Genomic DNA, 13,463 nt, shown 5'->3' with positions numbered 1-13,463 from the left:
TTGTTTGGAATGCAAAGCTTCTGTTCTCTCTACAGTTTCTGACTAGATCAAGCACTTTCTGTTGCTTGCTGCTCCAGCAAACTTTGCATACATTAACTTGTTTCCCAATTCTCTGTAACACAGCTTCCAAATTAGACAAAGACAAAATATGTTATTGGTGTCTGCTAAAGTTGGACTTGTTTCTGATGGAGAGGTGCGTGCAGCAAAATGTCTGCCTCATTAGTAAAATCTACTTGCGTTTTCTAGTTTTGTATGTGTTTAAGTGCCTGTTTGACCAATAAATCTTCAGTCTGAGGATTTCTGGGAAAGCGGAGACAATACACAGCTGTAGCTAAAGTAGTAGCACAGTTGAGCATGTGAAATGCGATGTAAAAAATGGATGTTAATGTTGTTAAATATCTAGTTCTAAAAGCTAAGAATAAAAAATACATTCAATAAAAAGCTTGAATTTTCACTTGCTAGTAACAGCTTTGAACCGAATGGTGTGTCAATATTGCAACAACATTAACAAGGCAAGTTCCAAGAACAAACATGCAAATCCCCTCTGTATCCGTCTACAACAGACTGAGAGCACAGTGGGAGACAGCATCTGTAGCCAGCTCTGTTCTCAGATTTTTAGCAGTCCTGACAGTTACACTGCAAGATACACAGAACAGCTATCTGCAGTGGTGTCCTGGTGTCTCTTTTTCCCAGCCATAAGAGTGGTTGCTGCTGCTGGCTGGCAGGGAAGGGGAGGGCTGTTAATTCTCTTTATGGCTCTCCTATGGTGTTTGCAGGCTGTTGGCTATTACATCTATAGTTTCTGATTGGTCTGGGGAGGAGCGATCCTTGTGAGATGGAGAAGACATAAAGGGGAGAGGGAGATGCTTTGGGGGCCCCAAGGTTGAGCGGCTGGCACTGGCCAGAACTGGACAGTGGTGGCGTAGGAAATAGTCTTAGGGGAAAGCAGTAAAAAGCAACTTGGAACTTGGCATTCTCAGATTTTGCAGGGGGAGAGGAGTGGGATAAGGAGAGCTAGCATTTTCTTGGTTTTGTATTCCTGTTTTTTCTTGGTATTGCCACAAATGACGAAGTTTATACCCTCATTCTGCCACGTGTGCTGAGGCTTCCTTTCACTGTTGTATCTAAGCTGCATCATTGGACATGGCAGGAGCGAAATGCTCCACATACAGGATTTATTCATTTCTTTGGACTCGATTGGTGAAATCCTGTACTGTCACACTGAAAAGGAGGACAGGGCCATACTGCTGCCAGACCAAAAACGAAGCCTATCTCCACAAGCTGTTCTCAGCCTGCTGGCTCACAGGTATTCTTGCTGTGCATTGCTAATCTGCAGCACCACGTTCTTGTGTGCTTGTACAGGTGTTGTTTGAAAAGTGATAAAAAAAAAAAGGCAAAAAATGCTTGCAGAACAACAGGTGAAATCAGAGGTACTGTGTTGCTGGGAAGGCACTGCAAAGAGAAGTGCACAAGGGCATTAATTTGCTTAAAACCTAAATAGATACTTGAAACAATTATACTTGTATGTTGGCGCTTCTGATGCTAATCAGTCATTGCTTGATTCCTCATCCTGAAGAGTGATGTATTTATCCAAGGATGCTGTCAGCATCTTCAAACATTTGAGGCTGGAGATGGTGACGGTGCTGAAGGCCTGTGGACCTGCAGGCAGCTGTCAGCAGATGGTGCTGCAATGCTGCTCTGCCGCACTGTTCAGATGTGCTTTACAATAGCTCAGAAAGACCTGGCTATGGGATGGGAAAAGGATTGGCAATCTCTGCCAGCTCCCACACTAGCCTGAGCTTGCTCATATTCCCTTCCTGGAGTTTAACCTGCCATAATTCTTGATGGCAATTCAAAATGTGTAAGTGCTATAGTCTGAGAAGTGATTATTGCACAAACAGCTTAGTCCCATGGGTATGAGCTAGCTCGCAGTATTACAGAAAAATCCTGTAATAGTCCTGACACATCATTGTCACGATCAGGCTGTGAAAATGGCCTTCTGAGCAGCTTGCACCCCTGACTGCCAGAAACTTGTGGGACGCCACAGGTCCTGTACTATTTGGTATTTCCATTAATGCTATGTGAAACAAGCACAGGCTTGGTAAATTTGTACAACATGGAAATGTATGCTCTAAAGAGGGTGAGAGGCCTGAGAAGCCTATAGCTACATAAAGGGCTACTGCGAGGAGGAAAGAACAAAATCCTTCTCTGTTTCCATGCTGGATAAGACACAATGTTCTGGTCTCAAGCTACAACAACAAAAATAGAAGAAAATACTGTAACAGTGAGGAAGTGCTAGTAGATCACCTGGAAGGTGAGGAAGTCTGTTCCTGGAGCAACACCATGAGTTTTAATCTTCGGTGTGGATGTGAATGACTTTCCACAGCCCTCTTTTCTGTTTCTCTGAAAAACCACTTACTCTAACCCTGAGGGCCTCTCCCTGCCATCATGAAAAGCTTAGATGGGAAACCACATATTCTTACTCATCTGGGTGCTCCTGATCTGAGCTGTGGGAGTGAGCAAATGCTGCTTAGTCCTCCCTAGACTTTACCCAATGGGCCCAGTGCCAGCAAACTGGAGTTGCATCCCATTCGTGCCTGATCTGCTGCAGTCCCCAGACCCAGTGCCACTTCTGTGTATCCCCTCATCCCACTGCCTGAGCCCCCTGAGGCATCTCAGCATCCTCTGACACCATACCCTCTACAGAAACCTGTCTTAAAGATCAACCAGTCTGTATCCACCCAGCTGGGGCCCAGCCTGGCACCAGGAGGTGGGTGCTGCAGTGAGTGTGGCTGGCTCCTGACTCATCTGCCCTTGACCTTTTCCTCCCTGTGCTGCTGTTTTTAAGGAGCCCAGTCATCAGCAGCACAATGAGTTCACATCCTGCCTTCACTGACTGCTGTTGCAGAATTACTCTCATGCAGGCTTCTTCCTCTTCTTCCTCCACCAGCAGCCTGTCATCCCTGCATCTCATTTCGGCAGCTGAGGCTGTGCCGTTGCCTTACTTCTGGCTAGCCATGTGCACTCGGAGCCAGCAGGATCTATTGTTTCCTGGGCCCAAGATATTTATTCTCTGTTGCTGGAGGCAGGTGCCAGCTTCTTGTGTCCTTCCCTGAACATCCCTGGTGCTCATGTTTAAACCTCAGGAGTGTGTGTGTGTGGGGGTATTAGGCTGCCCCCCCTAATTTGACTGTCACATGTGCTCCCAGCCTGCTCCTCTGGGTGATGGGGAGTACACTGGGGACAAAATCCTGTCATGGGCACAGCTGTAATGAGTCCTTTGTGGCAAAAATCACAGATCAGACTGAGGTGGGGATGCAGACACCTTAAATCTAGGCTCTTTGGCCAGTTTAACATTGTGGTGTTGTCTCATGAGGACGCTTGGTGATCTCAGACCATAAAAGCCATGAAAGAGGGGCCGTGGAGACCAAGGGTCTGCTCTGCATATGTTCCTGCAAGGGCCCTGGGCACACATAAAATGAAGTAACCCTGCTCTGGCACTACACATGCTCTCATCTCCGCATGCAGCAATCCTTCCCTCTCATCTCAGACTCACAACGTGGAAGTGAGCCTAAGCCAGCTCTTGCAGAAGACTTTTTCCCACTCCATCTCTCTGAGGTCTGGGCAGTGTGGGCAGCGTGGCCGTGGGACTGGGCTGGTACCAGCAGAGCAGCTCTCCTGCAACGAGGGGCACTCAGCATTGAAACAGAAGTCTCCTTCAGGATGGGATAGCTTTCCCCATTGCCATCTGTGTGTCTGGTATCCCTGACTGGGCACATGGACCAAAGCAGCACAGGAAGGCCTGCTCTGACGATTCTGCAGTGTAATTAATTTCTAATGGCACTGATTTTCACACAGCTTTACGGGTAAAAGATGGGCCCAGGTGCAAGATTGAGCTCTATGCTGTTATTTCTAGGTTTTGGCACTCCTTTGGCCTTTCCATTTTCCTGCAGTGCTGTTTCAGGGGTAGGAGGGTCAGCATTATGAAGGGCTCTGGGCACGCAGGGGAGCCGAGCCCTGGGGCTGCGCTGAGACGTCTAGACTGGGGCAGAGAGCAGTTTTCATACCACAGAGCACTTTGAATCAGGAGCGACACCTCTCCTGGGAGCAGAGGGCCCTAATCATGCTGCAACAGTAGAGTTACACCCAGCAGGGTTCTGGCATGAAGCCTGCAGGAAGGAGCCGTCCCTGAAGGGCGCTAAAGGCCTAATGCTTGCCATTACTCCAGGCTTGGTCCTAAAAGCAAAGGCGGGATGTGACAGCTTGTTATCTGCTAGGCCGGAAACGTAAACGTCTGTGCTCTCCCTGGGGAGCTCAGAGAAGGAAAAAACCATCCCCTTCAGCTGCAATGAGCCTGCCCGGTGGGACAGCTTCATGGCTGGGCCTTGGGACTGGGGGAATGCCATGGGTGCTGGTGCTCACAGGCTGGGAGGATCAAAGTGAGGGGCCTGGAGGGACCGTTAAGTAACCCTGCCTCCAGTGTGATTCAGTCCTGCTTCTTGGGGTTGGAAGGAACAAGGGGAAAGGGCTACAAACTGATCCCTGAGACAGCGTTGTGTCAGTAAATTCAAAAGGGAGATTCCAGAAAAAAAAGAGGAACTCAATATAAAAAGCCTGATAATTTAAAATAGTGTTGTAAGAATCTTTTGACTCAGCAGAGACACAGTTCAGGAAGCTCGAGGGACTCTCAAGAAATGATCAGATCCAGGTTTGCAGAGGAAAAGAGAGGAATAGAAATCTCTGGTCCCTGAGGAGATCTGGTGCACTGAGGTCCTTCCCTGTTGGTGACCATGATCCTGGGGACTGTGGCAGCAAGGACAGCAAGCTGGGCAAGGTAAATGCAGGGAAGGTGATGAGCAAAAGGCTGCAGCTGCAAAATCAAAGTTATTCCTGGGCAGCAGAAGCAGAAAGCAGCCAGCACAGGAGATGGGAGTGTTTGCACTGCCTCAGTGCTGCTCCTTCAGGGCAGAGAAAAATGAGATGTTAGAGATGGGAGCGTCCAAAAAGGATACTCGAGAGGAAATTTATACGAAGAGCTATTTTTCAGTGGTTCTAGAATGAGTGGTTGAGCTGAGCAGGCCAGAGGAGTTTCAGAGTGAAGTAGTTAATCGTATATCAAAACCCCACAACCACTGAAACCACCTCCAGTCCTGGAGGGGAACAAGTGAATCTAGCGATCGTCCTGGGAATAGCGGAGCAGACAGCTGCCTCCTGTGTGGGCCGACTGCCTTTGTACAGCCTCGTGGAACATCTGATACCAAAGCAGCATTGCAATTAATGACACCTTTTAAAATAGGGCTCCAAAATGCTGCTGTGAACAGGCCCTCCTAAAGACAAAGCCGCCCAAATTCAGAAGGAAAACAATACCCCTAGTCTGGCAGGCATTGGTTGGACAGTAGGACTAATGTCTGTATGAACGCTGGTGGTTTTTATCTGTCCTGCCTGGCTTGGTAACCTGCTTGAGAAACGTACTGCTTCCAGGTGGGAATCTCATTTCCCACCTGTTTGTATTCACAGCCAGCTTCCAGCCCTGTATCCTCATACCAGCAGTGTCTGCTTGCTAAAATAGCTCTTTTCCACCCTGGTGCTGGCCTCTGTGATGTATTCTCACAGATCAGTCATAGCCCTTCGTTTTCCTAACCCCCGCCCCGCCCTTTTGGCCTTTGACTCCTCTCTTGTTGTATAATACCAGGGGCTGGTCACAGCCTTGTGATTTGTGGCATGGGCCTTTCCCTGCCCCAAACACATCCAGCAGATGGCCTCCTGCGCTGGGACGGCTCTTCTTGCAATCCCTGGCCCCCAGCAGCACGCTTGCCCAGTCTGCAGTACTGAATCAAACCCTTCCCCATTACTCCAGTCCTCAAGGTCATTATAATCTTTCTCTGTGATATCCTGGCCTCTTCTGGATTGATGATAGCATCTCATTCTGCCTCATCAGCAAATTTCCTTTACATTCTCCTGCTTTTTGTGCCAAGATCGTTAACGCAAGTGTTAAGCAGAATCATTTTTTTGAGGCAGAAACTCAAGGAACTGCACTGGTAGCCCCCCCTCAGTCTAACACTTCCCCTTCCAGCTGAAGCTACGACCGTGCCCCTTTCAGGCGGCTCCTCACCCGCTACACATTACATATGCCAGTCACATCTTTCCCTCCTTAGCTAATAATTTACTGTGTGGCACCATTTCAAATGTCTCGCTGAAGCCCAGACAAGTGAGATCTACTGCATTTCCTTCGTCGCAAATATCTGTGAACTTATAAAAGGAAGCTATGAGGTTAGTGTTGGTCTGCGTCAGGACCAATACTGCGTGATGTACTGTCGGTGTGTTGTACCTTGCGCAGTGCCTGAGGATCTGCAGGAGAGGGGTTCAATGGAAGGCAAATGTGTGCAAAATACAAGATTATTCACATTAATCAGGGTTGGGGAAGACTGGGGTTTAACCAAGTTAGTTGACTGAGCAACATGCTAGCTGGTCACTGTTGTCAAATGCACTCAGGAGTCATTTGAAATACTGATTTCTGTATCTGTGGTCAAAAGAACTACAGCTACTTGGGGAAGAAGATAGCCTGTGTTTTTTTTTTTTGTTTTTTTTTTTTTTGAGTTTATGGCCAGATTTTAAAGATATTTGCATCCTGAGTATCTGGCCCATGTGACTTGGATGTCTTTGTTCTATTCCTCTTCCATGACGTTCAGGTCCCCTAAATGCCATTGTCTTCAGAAAGTGAGACTTAACATCTTAATTTCTAGAGTTCATCTAAGGTGCTGCGAGTCCAAGGATTAAGCAGGATATTGAAGCGCATGAAGGATGGGACAGAAACTAATTCTCCAAAAGCCTTAATGTTGTTGTAGAAAGCAGCAGGATGATCTCCACGTGCCAAATTCAGCTCTGATCATTTTGACTCAGAGAAGGGGAGAGCCGACACAGAAGACGCTGAGCCAGGTGATGAGAGCATTTAGTGACTTGGAGACAGAAGATTTAAAAGAATGGAGCAAATAGATGAAGGGAGCTTAAAAAGAAACATTGAACATTGATTATTTACCCTTTCATGCAGGAGAAGAAAGGGATGTGGTTAAAACCATTTAAAGTGAGAAAAGGTATACTAGAAAGAAATATTTTGACACAAGCCATAATAAACATGAAACTGGCAGAAGGTCTCATAAAGGGCAAACAGTGGAGAACAAAGACAGAAGCAAGTGCATGGCTATGAGATAACCCCAGCTATGTAAGTTTAGATAATTTTTTATTTTTAGCCTGTTTTAATAGAAATGGGGCTTATGCAATCTGCCATCTGGGTGCAGGAGGTAACAATACTTGGTGTCTGCAAACTCAAAACTGAAATCACTTTTTGCAGTCAGACAACTTTTTTTTTTTTTTTAAAGTCCCAATGAAGCATTCATGTGGGCAGGCGCAGATCTCTGCAGCAGCAGTATCTGAGCCCTGCTGGCTCATCTGAATTGTGCAGAAGAGCTTTAGGTTCATACCTATGGCAGACTGGAGTCCACGTGCCCTTGCAAAGCCAAAGCTGGCCCTGATGAGAACCAGCCTCAAGGCTTTCCTCTGCCTGAGTGCAGGGGTGGAGGCAGGACTCCAGGTGCAACTGTGAGCTGCAGGAGACAAAAAGCAGGATGTGGGGCTGGGGAGGGGGTAAGCACTGTGTGGGGGTACAGGGGGAAGCTGTGGGTGCTGCTTGGAGGCAGTGGGGCAGAGAAAAGCTTCACACTGTGGCAAGAAGGTGCCTGTGGGCTGGTGAGCAAGCTTCTGGAGTGTGTTTTGCTGTGCCCAAATCCTGCTATTTACAGAGGGATGTATTTATACTTAGTGAAGCAAAGTTCTTTCTTATGTAAATGTTCGCTCCTTGCATGTAGAACTTATTTATTTATTTTTAAAGTGAATCTATTTTGCCTTAAGGCACAAGGAATACTTGAGCCTCCCAAGTCTTATCTTGGAGTCAATATGGGAAGAGGGTGCAAGAAGCTGAGGGTGCAAGAAGCTGAGGCTGCAACCCCCTTGGGGTGAGATGTGTTCCCTAGGATGGTCTCCAGGCCTCCTGGCTGGGGAGCTGAGGGTAAGCCCTGGGGTTTGGTGGGGCTGTGCTGGGTGGGTGGTGTGAGGCACACCTGCCTGCAGGGTGATGTTACCCTCCTTTTGTTGGGCTATACTCATCCCCTTGTGTTTTTCTCTAATGCATGCACACAGCTGTGCTGTAGCCTCCTGCATGGGGAGAGGTTTTTGCTCCTTTTGTTTTCTCTCTCTTTTCGCTATTGTAGAAGTCACTCAAATGGTGGGAGAACAGATATAACTTTGATCTAGGACAGTAGAAAAATCCTTGTTGTGAGTCTTTGTGCAGGCCGTGGCCCAGGATCCTCTGAGAGCGAAGGGGCATTCAGGGCTTTGCATCAAAAAGTTGTCGGTGGGGATTGGTTTGGGAATGTAGCTTTGCTGAACTACCCCCATAAAACAATAAATACAAGAGTCAGCGATACCTTGCTGCAGAGAGAGACTGTTTGGCTGATCTGTATTTTCCTTGTGCTCTCCAGCCACGGGACCTCTTTGCATAATTTTTATCAATGACAAGCGTTGCTTCCCAGACGGATGTTGCATAATGCCACGCGCTATTCTCTCTGCACTTGCATGGTATCGTGGTGTTGGCAGTTCCTTCCACTTTTTTTCTTCCTGTGGTTTCCTTGCTCTCTGCATTTCCCTCTCTCTCATGCTGGAGCATGGTGGAGGTGGAGGGGTTGCTCTTCTCCACTTGTTGCTGTGTGTCTGGCAGCCTTTCCTGAAAGAGGTGCAAAGGGCATCCATCTGCCCTGCCTCGTGGTTGGAAATGCAGCCTGCTTCTGCCAGCTAGCAGGCATTTGTCCTCCAGGGAAGCTATGCAGAGCTGGGGAGGGCTTCCTAAAGCTGGCTGTGGGCTAAGGTCCTTGTCTCCTCTTTCTGTAGAGAGCTTGGGGACCAGAAGTAATGCGATCCTCTTTAAAAAGGCCGAGACCATCCCTCATCCTCTATTTCAGTTTAAATGAATCCCGTGACACTGTCCACCTTCCCTGTCTAACCGGGGGACCTTCTTGCTGCTCTCTTCTCTTCTTACCACTTTCTGAAATGTGCGGCCCTAAGAGGCAAGCTGCTCCCAGCTGCGGCCACCGCAGTGCTGAGCAAATTTGGAGATGAGCTCTGGCTGTGCCCTGTCCCTGCTGTGCTGAGGAAGCAGCCAGAGGCAGCTCTCTGCATGTCCTCATGCCTCCTCCTGTCCCTCCACCTCGCCAGCTGCCTGCCCTCCGTAATGACAGTCCCTCTGCTCTTAGCTGCGTTCACAGCCCCTGGGGAGATGTTTTTAGATATTAATTCCCTCATTTTCTTATGAGACACATGCAGGAAAACACTGTGCCGGAAACAACTGATAATGGAAGGCTAGTGTTATGTTGGCTCGTCACTGGCTTTCTGCTACCTCTCCTGCTCCACGTGAGTTTGTTAATTGCCAGTGGTTCAGGAGAGGAAGTGCTGGAGCCTATTGGTTTAACAACACCTGCCTTCTCTACCTCTTCCTTACCCATTTGTTCTTTTTTCTATTCTCAACTGCATGCCTAACCTCTGGCACTAAATTCTAATTGTGTTGAGTACCTGGCCCCAACCTCTTCTTTTGTTAGCGTGAAGATGAGCCAAAAAGACACTGCAATTTTGGCTATGTGCTCACCTTCCTAACTAATAGGCTTTTTTTCTTTTTGTTCTTCAAATTGTTGTTCATAAAGCTGGGTCTTCTGGGCTGCCATGTTCCTTGCAGGAATTCTGAAAGCTTCACTGACAAGAAGGAAAATTGTTTTCTTTCCTCACCCTGGCTTTTGAATTTCTCCTGTTTCTTTCCCAGATTAGAAAGTGGTCTGATTACAGATGACTTCTACCGCAGGAGAATTAAAACCAGAAGTCATTTCTTCACTCTCCCCTTAAATCAGTTCCTTATATTCAATTCCTTAAACATGCTTGAACACAAACTATCTATTTTCGCTGAGCTGCAATTTTGTGCAATTCATTGAAATATCCTCAATTCCAGTTAGAATAGGAACTACTTCATTACCGTCCAGTAAGAAGTTCCATCCGGCCCTTGTCTAAATGGAGAACTGAAAGCCCAGCCAATCATTTCTGCAGTAAAGAGGAAACATTTTCACCGTTTCCATCAAAAATAATCTTTGCTATTGTGAGATCTTTCTGTGATTTCTAACAGATAACTGGCTTTAGCAGTAACCATACAAAAGCCTATGCACAGAGGTGATTGTGCTTCTACTTTTTGTTGCGTTTGTCTCAGTTTCTCTGAATTTCTATGCTGTGGGATGCTCCTTACCACCATCCTTACCATTGCTACTCCTGCTTGTCCCTTGCCAAGCAGTAAGCATCAGGCTCCTGGTGTGGTGAAAGGCCAGGCCTACGTGGGGCTTGCATGCAATGTGGTGATCTTTGGCATGTAACATGGTGATCTTACTAAAAGAAACAATCGTGGTCTCCTCTCCTCATCTGGCACCTCCTGTTCAACCAGTGCTGGCCCTGAGGGATGTGCCCTTTGGGCAGGAAAAGGCTCCGTAGGGAGCGAGGGGCAGGAGGTGGAGGCTGAGGGTTGTATGGCAGCCTGCTGGGGAATGTGTGGGGTACTGCGGGCAAGGCTGGAAAAAAGAGGAGGGGAGGAAAAAAAAAAAAGGAGGAAATTGCAAGTTTTGCAGTTCCTTCTGGGTGTCTGGCCACGGAGGCATTGGGAATTACTCTTGGAGATTGCAGATGTTGCCACTTCCAGTCATACCACAATGGCCTTGAGGTTTCATCTGCGAGGCTGCGATGAGCTGGCATCAGTGGGTGCAGGCAGAGCCTCTCCTTCTTCCAGCTCCTGCTCTGTGTCTCCTCCCTGAGGCCGGAGTATTTGCTTTTTTTGGGGCTAAACCAGTACAGAGAGCCTAACTGGGATGAAATCGTCCATTTTGTGAAGAAGTGGGCAAGCAGGAACTGCAGCACCTTGATCTCAAGAGACTGCAGACCACAGCCCAAACTGAAACCCGTGGGTGGAGAGGTGCACATCCCCTGTTTGTCCCAGGCACAGGGAGAGTGACAGGCCGGGCTGCGGCCTGAGAACTCTATTGTGGTCCTGGAGCAGGCTGACAGAGCCCAGGCCCTACAGGCTGCCCGGTTCTCCATATCTCTGCAAACTTCCAGCATGAAAATGCAGTTTGTCACAGGAAAAGGGACAAATGTGAGACTCCCTGTGACTTCCAGATCAATCCAACCTCGTATCTGTGTTATCTTTCCTTTCCTAGATGTCTGACAAAGAGCCTCTGTTATCAGTGGAGATGAATGTACGTGTGATACACCTTTTTGGAGCTAGCTCTGTAGCCCCGCTGTGACCTGTGGAGCAGGTTGAAAAGTGCTGCTTGTGGCAAAACTGTGGATAAGTTTGGATTTTCCATCTGGCAGTATTTTCCTACCAGCAGTAGTGGTGGTGGCTGGATTTGTGTGTGACATGGCATCTGGGCTGGGTTCAGTGACCTTCAGCAGAGCAGCTCTGCTGCCCTTGGACACAGTGGTGCTGTTGGGGCTGTGGCAAAGCAAATCCCTGACTGGAGTGTGCTGGCAGCCTGCTTGGGATTCCCATCAGAGCTCCAGATGTGGAGCCCTGTGTCCCAGCCTGGCTCTCGTCATGGGGCTTTGGGCTCCATTTCGTCCCCTGGGAGCACCAAAACGGAATCTGAAAGCAGTGGTCCTGTGGCTGGAGCTTCCCCTTTTGTGGCTTCCTCGCCTTCTCCAGCTCAGCAAAAATCAGGTATCCTGACATAATTTCCTTGGTATGATGCACTCATCTTTTTTCCTTGAAACCATGTACCCGCCCAGCGGCCAGAGGATAAAAGACGGCAGTGGCAGCAGGGACCAAGCATCGTGCAGAGGAGATCCCTGCAGCTACCCCAGCTCCAGCCCTGCTTGCCATCCGCTTGGTCCCTGCAGTACCATGAAGGTCTCCGCAGCTGTCCTGGCCGCTCTCCTCCTCCTGGCCCTCTGCTCTCCAGCTGTGGCCCATCTTGGTAAGTCTGGGTGTCACTGTGTCCCCCTGGGGCTGGGTGCCCCATCCCTGTAAGGGAGCTTCTGGGGCAGGCAGAGAGCCCCGTCCCTCTCCCCATGGATGGGACCCTTGTGGTGGAGTGCGGGTGATTGCCACCAGTGCTGGGGCTCAGCCTCAGGGATGGCATCTCCAGGAGTCTGTCCTTGGGGGATGCGACACGAGGGGGGGACAGGTGGTGACAAGTCCCCGGGTGGAGCAGTTGCTGTAGTGTGGGGTCTCACTGGGCTCTGTTTCTTTGCCCCCACAGATGGCGTCCCCACCACCTGCTGCTTCACCTACCAGCACCGCCCTGTCCCGCGTGGCCTCATCGCCTCCGCCTACACCACCAGCAGCAGCTGCAGCCAGCCAGGGGTGATGTGAGTACCCTCCATTCCTGGGGTTTGGGGTGTCAGAGCCCTGTGCATTGCCGGGAGGGGGGACAGGGGACGGGAGCGTGGCTGGGGACATGCGGGGCGCTGCTGGCAGGACCCAGCTCTGGCCCCCTGCTGCCCCGTCCCAGCACCCAACGCTGGTTTTCTCCCTGCAGCCTGGTCACCAAGAAGGGGAGGGAGATATGCACGGACCCCCAGGCCCGCTGGGTGAAGGCACACCTGGAGCACTTCCAGAAGAAAAACTGACCCTTCCCTGCTGCCACCGCCCCCTGGTGGGCTTAGCCCCCAGCACCAAGATGCAACAGAGTACTTGAACTGTGTCTTTCTTCAACGGGAAATTTATTCTACTTAACTTATTTAAGTTAAATTAATTGAATTAAATGTATATTTTTTTGCTATAAAAAGGGAAAATACAAAAATAATTTAAAATATACCACTATGCCTTTCAATAAGGAGCCTGTATTTCTGATGTCTAATTAAAGTTTCGACTGTAAAACCCCTTTGTTTGTCTCTGAACTCCCTCCCATGGCACTTCGCCCTCCCCTGGTTGGGCTCAGCTCCTGCAGAGCAACCCCGACCTCAGCACATCCCCACTGGGTGATGTTGGAATTGTGTCTTGGGGTCCCGACACCAGTTACTGTACTGGGAAACAGCCCCAGCAGTACCAGCAGTACAGACAGGAGGGTTGGGGACACTGTGGCTGCTCTGCACTGCAGTGCTCAGGCACATCAGCAAACCCACCTGTGATGTTTCACCCTTTTATTAGGGACATCCTCCAGGGTTGTTGGTCAGTGGCTGGGAGGTGGCCGAGGGGCTTTCTGTGGGCTGGGAGAGCAGCTGGGTGCCGGGGTGTCCTTGCAGCATCCCAGCCTCGTGTTCCAGACCTGAACTCCCAGGAGCCGGGGTGCTGCACGAGGGTCCCTGCGCTGGGGCTGTGGGGTCTGGGTTGGCTGCTCCAGGTGACACTGAGGGGGCTGCAAGGGGCAGGGAGATGAGCACAAGCT

General features: G+C 49.3%; 1 protein-coding gene across 1 annotated transcript; it reads left to right on the top strand.

Moving 5' to 3' along the window:
- The first annotated feature begins 10,071 nt into the window (after positions 1–10,071).
- Positions 10,072–12,801, top strand: LOC118254161 (C-C motif chemokine 3-like). The gene is made up of 4 exons (XM_035559184.2): positions 10,072–10,082; positions 11,974–12,050; positions 12,336–12,444; positions 12,615–12,801. Exons 2-4 carry the CDS (start codon positions 11,978–11,980, stop codon positions 12,703–12,705), a joined length of 273 nt encoding a protein of 90 aa, XP_035415077.1. The 5' UTR covers positions 10,072–10,082; positions 11,974–11,977; the 3' UTR covers positions 12,706–12,801.
- Positions 12,802–13,463: the final 662 nt, after the last annotated feature.

The sequence above is a fragment of the Cygnus atratus genome, chromosome 20 (genome assembly GCF_013377495.2).
Source record: "Cygnus atratus isolate AKBS03 ecotype Queensland, Australia chromosome 20, CAtr_DNAZoo_HiC_assembly, whole genome shotgun sequence".
NCBI lineage: Eukaryota > Metazoa > Chordata > Aves > Anseriformes > Anatidae > Cygnus > Cygnus atratus.
This window is presented reverse-complemented; position numbering and strand designations above follow the sequence as displayed.

Excerpts from the sequence above, each read along its gene's own strand:
- LOC118254161 (XM_035559184.2), top strand. The coding sequence starts at position 11,978 with ATGAAGGTCTCCGCAGCTGTCCTGGCCGCTCTCCTCCTCCTGGCCCTC. Across the intron at positions 12,051-12,335 it reads TCCAGCTGTGGCCCATCTTG|ATGGCGTCCCCACCACCTGC; the intron begins GTAAGTCTGGGT and ends TTGCCCCCACAG. Across the intron at positions 12,445-12,614 it reads TGCAGCCAGCCAGGGGTGAT|CCTGGTCACCAAGAAGGGGA; the intron begins GTGAGTACCCTC and ends TTCTCCCTGCAG.